This window comes from Orbicella faveolata, unplaced genomic scaffold, assembly GCF_042242905.1.
Source record: "Orbicella faveolata isolate gen_17 unplaced genomic scaffold, um_ofav_v1 contig_1, whole genome shotgun sequence".
Taxonomy (NCBI): Eukaryota; Metazoa; Cnidaria; class Anthozoa; order Scleractinia; family Merulinidae; genus Orbicella; species Orbicella faveolata.
In genome coordinates, this window is record NW_028301536.1 from 11,190,296 (window position 1) to 11,197,500 (window position 7,205).

The 7,205-nt window shown below is 39.6% G+C and overlaps 1 protein-coding gene and 1 long non-coding RNA gene across 3 annotated transcripts in view; one reads left to right on the plus strand and one right to left on the minus strand.

Annotated features, from left to right (window-relative positions):
- Positions 1-30: 30 nt before the first annotated feature.
- On the minus strand, positions 31-1,166 carry LOC149118077 (uncharacterized). The gene is made up of 2 exons (XR_016207041.1): positions 222-1,166; positions 31-135 (listed from the first exon to the last, which is right to left on the minus strand). It is a non-coding gene; the product is annotated as an uncharacterized LOC149118077 (long non-coding RNA).
- A 2,887-nt stretch (positions 1,167-4,053) lies between these two features.
- The window catches only part of LOC110064834 (uncharacterized), a 5,739-nt gene continuing 2,587 nt past the window's right edge, over positions 4,054-7,205 (plus strand). Inside the window, exons 1-3 of one of the 2 annotated variants that reach the window (XM_089288926.1) lie at positions 4,054-4,158; positions 5,068-5,308; positions 5,572-5,877. In XM_089288926.1, coding sequence (XP_089145052.1) covers positions 5,589-5,877 — 289 coding nt within the window. In that variant the 5' untranslated portion in view covers positions 4,054-4,158; positions 5,068-5,308; positions 5,572-5,588. The remainder of the gene's footprint in view (positions 4,159-5,067; positions 5,309-5,571; positions 5,878-7,205) is intronic. The other variant, XM_020771938.2, reaches the window with a different exon arrangement.

Genomic DNA, 7,205 nt, shown 5'->3' on the forward strand with positions numbered 1-7,205 from the left:
TTCAAGCAGATTCAAAACAGTAAAAACACCTTTTATCTCTGCGAGCTGTTGTGTTGCCACATGAAGCTGTGTTTGCAAGGTGCAGCACTTTTGTGTCTCCTTTCTGAGTAACAAATCCATTTCCTCCGGTGACTTCTAGGAGGAATGCAACAAGCGGTTTGTTATTTCGAACTGATTTTACATAGCTGGCATCAAATATGATACAAAATTATGAGAAGTACCTGTTTTGGCATGGGTGAGGTGTGATGGGATGTCACATCAGTACTTTTTCTCTGAAATCATCGAAAGGAACTTATTTGTACCGGTTTTACATTTGCATGTCACAAGAAACTCGGAAATATGTGCCACTCATTTTAAAGGGCGTTCTTATTGTAACCTCCCAGTAACCATACCTTTCGAGGAGGGCTGTAATCTTGTTCACCTTTAAACAATTGGTCTGCATTTTTCCTACAACTGGAACACCATCGCACACCAGGACGGTAACCACTCGTAGTACGTCCGATGCGGTCAAACATTTCATAAAACCTCGCTGGTATGTTGGCTGAAATATCAGTTGAGTGCACAGGAAGTGGACATGCACAAAAACCATGTGCTTCGCGGTTTATTCTGGTCCAGTGTCGAGTACATGCCCAGCTGTTCGTAGTGCCACCGACATACCTTGCTATTGCAGCATTGAACCTCCGCATTTTCCATTTGCATTCCTCGCCTTTTCTGGTTTTTCTATGGTACCAACAGGTCCGCTCACCGGAAGTTTCCGTGAACATCAAACTCATTAACATAATCTGCAACACGAGCCGCATTTTCGCGGCACGAACTCCGACTTCGCGGCAAAATTTCGATGAGTGTTCAAGGAGGGAAGTGTGGTGTTCAGGAGATATGTTTTAGAACTAATATCGACCGGTCTGAAAGGAAAGTTTCAAGCTTAACCTTTTTTACTTACTCCTTAGCCCAAGCGAAAACTCAGCGCTCTTAAATTTTTCAAAAATGCCGCCATTTTACGTATACGTTGCTATGGTTTTATGTTGTCTTTCCCAGTTTCTCGGCGCGCGCGAATGAGCATGCGCAGTCGTTTTTCAGCTCTGTCAGTTTCGACAGGAAAACAAACCGAGCCTGCGAACAACCGGAAATATAACTTGCCGACACCTCCCCTCTGATTCATCGCTACCCACCCGCTCCTCCCCACTCTGGCAGGCAGGTGCAGGAGCCTAGTTACCCCTCCCTTGTTTTTTTCTCTCGTCTTCTCCGCGCTGGTAGCGGCTTTGCAGTCGCATCTCTCAACGTTACTATTTTATGGCACAAAAATAGCAGTTTTTGAGTATGGGGTCTAAAGAACTGATAGAAAGTTTTTAAAAAAATCTCACCGATTTTAAAGGAGCCCCAACATGTCACATGACCTATGACGTAGACGATATCTTCATTGCTGTCAGCAGGCTCACGTTGGAGCAAAAGCGTGCGCAGCGAAACTGCGTGCGCGAAATCGAGCGACGAAGCCGAGAAAGTTTTCTTGCACCTCTTCACCAGACTCCTTCCCGCCGGATCGCTCTCCTCTTCGCCGCTCGCGCGCGTGACTCAAAGGTGAGCCTGCTTGCAGGCTGCTGGTAGAGTGACTCTGAAATCTGAAACAAAACGACGTCCTTCAAATACCTTTTGGAGTGATAGTTGTTCAAATCTTTCTTTCCTCCGCTCTTGTCAAAATATGTCAAAATATACGTAAAATATACGATATAATACAAGAAACATAAGGAGTAACGTTATTCGACGTTTCGATGTATCCCACATCAATATCAAGAATAAAAATTGTCTTGCATTATTCAGTATAATACAAGACATCAACTATCGTCATATCGTTGAAACACCGGCACTGGCACTGGTTACACGATCTCAAAGATAAAAAGAAAAAAAAAACACAACTGCTTGGTCACAGGGAAATGATGCAAGGAAATAAATAGCGCTTTATAATAAAGCGAAAGAGAGAAAATCATCTGCAACATGGTTCATTCGATTACTATACACTACTCACCTGTAATTAACCTCGAATTTAACATTGTCTCTTTTACGAATTTAATTTGAGCTTACATACAAAACAAACTCTCTTTCTGCTTCATTTGATTCAAGATTCGTGAGAGCACAATCGGGACACCTAGAAGTACACCTCTTGGCGAGTCAAAGGTATTAAATCTTAAAGACCCGATATCCCGTCAAGGATTCATTGCTTTTCTGAAACAGTCGCAGTCAAGTCCCCGGCAGGTTTCGTTTTAGCCTGTTCCAGACTCTTGGTCAGTGGGGACGATCGAAAAGCGGGCAGACGTCTGGAAGAGAAAAGGAGAGAGCGTCCAGTAATGTATTTGGTCTGTACTAATGAAGTTCAGTCGACATTACATAATGCTGATTGCCTTCTTTGCATTTACATGGCTCTATCGTCGGGTTATGGTCTTTCCGTGCTTGATATTTACTGCTAGGACGATACTTTAATAGCGTCCTATTTAAAAAGAAATAATGACATGCAATTAGAACTCTTGTTACATACAAGAGCAGAGTGCATTTAAAATTGCTAGAATGCCAGTGTTTGTGCTCAAAATTATGTATGAACTGATCAGTTAATTAGTTCGGGAACAGACATCACTGATTGTTATACCTCCCAACTCAAAATATAAAACAAACTTTGAAAAAAAAATTGCTTGACGAAGACTGCCACACAAATTTGCCTCGGTTTCAAGGTGCAAGACCTGATCACGTGCGAGTCGAAAGTTCAAGTTGTTGTTTCCCTAGGCAGTTAGTGAGTTTTGTTCGCCCTAGGGAGTTAGTGAGTTTTGACCCTTGACACATGACATGTTCTCCTCCAATCGGAAAACGTATTTGAGTTGGGATGTATAACAAAACGTGGAGCTACAGTTTTGAATTAGGTTTAGTGCTACTGGTAACTAGTCAGTCAAGGTCAAAACAATAAGTTTATGAGATGATCAAGTCCTAAAAAAGGAAAAAATGCCCGAAATGTTTGGTATCAAAGCACCCGAGATGAATTGGTAAACAACCGGGCGAAATGTCCGGCCTCTGGCATGAAAGATGATATAAGAATATGAGTTTTAATGTTATTGATATTGATGTAGAGACACAGCTGTATACCAGCACAGTTGAGCTGAACTGTACAAAACACTTTTCCCTTGAGAACTCGACCAAAAAACTCTGACTCAAAGCTTTACCTCAAATTAAACAAAATATTGTCAGTATAAACAAACTTGCTGTATGATCAGATTAAAGCTTATTATACTGATCCACCGCCTCTGTAGTGCATCAATCTTTTGATGGCCCATTCCTTTTTCTGCATAAAACGGTTGACCCACCCCCCTATTTTTACCAGTCCACACCCTTTATTTTATGACCAGTCCCTTAAGGTAACTAAACTTCCTGAGAAACAAGACTGGAATGCTAAATCAACTAAATTAAATGCAAAAACTTATTATGAAAGGATTAGGTAACCCAGAGAAGAAATATGAACAGTTGTGAGTGCTTTCAAAACCACTTAAATCTACGTAGCCAGAGGAAAAAGAAGGAAAAAAAAAAGAGAGAGAAAAAAAAAAAAAGAAAAGAAAAGAAAGGTCTCTCTTTTAAAAATTAGCTTTAATAATATTGAAGTACTGGGTAATTTCATTTTTTGTGGCATAACTTTTTAATCAAATGTATTTTTTAACGTTAATTTCTGAGAGGGATTAAGTAAATTATAGTCATCGGAAATGAAAACATACGCAAACCTAACTCGTGTTTTTTGGGAAATAAGAGTTTTTCGCAGCTGTTCACGAGGTGATCTCAGGCTAACGATTATCATGCCAGTTCTCTTATGTGCTTCAAACAAAAGCGCTCTCATGAATTCAACAAGAAGTAGACGTTGAAGACGTTCTTTTCATTAAGCTTCGTTGCTATGGGCAAGGAACAAATGTCCGCAATTTGTGAGCGTAAGCGTTCATTTGTTTACTTTTTCCACTAGCTATTTACTTTGCGAAAAAAAGAGTTTGCTAAAAACACGTGAACATCACGATACATGAATAAATTGTCTTCATTAAATGTCAACTTATTATTTCCCCCCGTCAAACTCACGAAATGTAGTTGTTCAGGTTCGTAACTTTGGACGGACTGAAGAGCGAGCAAGAACACTACTCACCGGTTTGTTGGTCGATTTTTCTCAATTAAGATTAGAATAATTCATGTTTCCATTGTTAATGCTTGTTTGCAGTTTATACTAACCGTTCCTACAGGAATCTTTGTTTCCTTTTGCCGGCTTTGACGAGGACGCCAGCACAATTTTGTTAGTTTTCTGTTAGTTTTACTGATCAGTACAGATATTCCATATACAAGGACTACACTCAGTCGGTTAGACGTGGATTTCGTTAAAGTTAATAATCTTTTAGTCTTAACGGTTACTGAAAATTGAGTGGTACACGTATTAAAGGACTCGGTACAGTTGACAAGCACCGTCAACCCAAAAATGCAGGGTAACCGATAACACGGCAACGAATTAGATTCTCTGTTTTATTACAGATACAGATTTTAATCCATTTCTTTCAATATAACCGAGAAAAAGCAGACAACATTCGAAATTCGATTTATCATTTGGCATGTCAGTGTTTACATTGATTGTCACTGATTGAGGTGGCCTTTTGACTATGAAATGCAGCTTCAATTGTTGTTTTAATCCCACTGCAACCAGAGCAAGTTATTTTACTATTTTGTTATCTCCATTCCGGGTCGACACAAAAGCTATTCTCTTGTAAATTCATACTTATCCCGTCTTAATGAAGTCCTTTGTTCGTTAGACGCACATTGATTATGACTGAAACACATTGAAACGGTTTTTAACGAGCCGTTTAATGAAGGAAAAATAAAGCTTTCGCGTGCTTGGACCGCTTTGAACACGACCTGAGGTCAGCTGAAAAAGAGCTCTTAGCTTTTCTCTCAACTCCTTAATGTTTGTCTTTTTCTAATATACCATCATTTTATGTATTGTCTACTCATGTTATTTTTATTAGATTTAATTTTTAAATTTTTATGATGTTCAGGTCTTTTCATTTGCAGGTCTATTCAAAATCTCGGAATTGTAAAGTAGATTGTTAACCGTTGTTATTTTCTCACTCGTCGTTTGCATTTTACTGTCTTTACTGCTCAAAAAAATTCAAGTAGGATCTTAAATTACAGTCTATTATGGCAGCGAGTATCGGCTTATCTTGACTGATGTGCTGAGTCAAGGCGGCAAGTTGTCGAGCAGTGTATTATTATTATTATTATTATTATTCAGGACTGAAATCAATACCACTCGGTAAGTAAACTGGTAAAATGAGCCTCTTCTGTAAAAATTACAATTCGATACAATTAGCCCTTGTGATATGTCCTCATTGTCCATACAAGGGAAAGAAATTATAAATCCCTTTACAAAATGCCTTGTTAGTTCCTTCTCATTTACCGGCGTTCGAAACTGAAGGGCTCAATTGAGATTAGCGTCCTAATGCCCTTCCATTTATATTGCAATCGTCATTGTTTTAGTTGTCATATTATTTATGTTTTTTTTTTCCCTTTTTTCAGGTTATTTTCCCCTTTAAATGTTGTGGCTTGTGATACGCCTGCCCGTGGCTATGCTAGTTTTGAAGTGTCTTGTGCATTGTGCAGTGCCAAACCCGACATTGAGAGAGAGTCCACCTATTGCGAAAGAGCAGTCGCACAATGAATTGAAAAGTACTTCGAAAACAATACTGCCAAATACAGCCTCGAAACAACCTACAACACCAACTGTAAAGACAACAAGAAAGGAAACAACAAAGAAGACCACGGCTCCAGCATTTGTGGATGAGTTTTCGCTTGAAGAAATACTGTTCAAAGGTCGACAATCGAGTAAGAAAACAGTTGCACAGTTCTTCTTTTAGCTAGCCTGTGTACATCTGTCAGCCCACTGCTAGAAAGTGGGCAGGTGGATGTAAACATTGCCCTTTTGTTTCTTGCACGTCAGCATACCATTTATAATTAGGTCCATTTAAGAATTGAACGTGTTGACAACTCTGGAAAGCGCACGGTAAGTTTTTTGACCCCTTGAGCTTTGTGGTCAAGTAGTCGGTGAATAGGAGTGAGAGTATTTACAGAGAAATCTTCGACAAATCGTATGCCTTGTCACCTGGGCTCATCTGCAGTCCTGTAGTAGGTCGTATTAGTGTTTATGGGGTAAAACCGTATATCGAGGTATTGTTATTGTTTTTGAGAGCTCACGGTAAACCGGTAAACAACTGATGATATGGGCCCTCTCAGGGAAGAACCTTCAGTCGACGCCGCTGAAGCAACTTGGTTAATAATCATGATTTAATGACTGTAGATCTTCGTAGAACGAAGAATAATCTTATATCGATCGCTTTTGCGCTGTAACGATTCGTTTCATTCTTGAAGGATTCGTAGCTTAGATCGGAGAGGCACTTGTGTTATTATTCTCATCGACTATGGACCGCCCAGTAGGCTTTTCCAGGAAACTTACGCTTCCAGAGTTGTCGGGTATTTAAATATCAGGCCACAAATCTATCTGATCTCCTATCTAGGGACATTTTCATATATTTTAAATATAAATATTACTTATATACCTGTCTACACTTATCTGATAACTCAGATAAAAGAAAACCAAAATTAAATGAACGGTATCAGTTTCGAGAATGGATAAAATGTCGACTGGATATTGGAAAACTACATGAAAAATTGAATTGCGGATTCTTCAACTGATACCGCCTGGAATGGACATGGCTTCCTTCTAAAATTTCCGTTTCTTTCCGCGTCAACCAAGACATACTATAGCTTTCTATAATCTGGTCATTACTCTCTACAATTTGTTTAAACAGAATGCTACATAATTCCTCACGTCTATGAAAGAGTGTTTTGAAGCCCGCATCTTCCAGGGCCTTGCAATACGAAACCTCCGGGAATAGGATCCTTAAGACTCTTTTCTGAGCCCTCTGTATTTGGTCGGACAAATAGGCTGGCAAGCTAGAGTGGAAAGCCTGGCATGCATATTCTAGAACGGAACGTATGCATGCACAATAAAATTGAATTAGAGACTTACAGTCTATGCCAGCGCGCTTGAGTTGTTTGAGCAAGTAAATTCGTCGAGACGCTTTCGTAGTAATATTATCGACATGATCGTTCCATTTAAGGTCATTCCTTACAGTGACGCCTAATATCTTAGC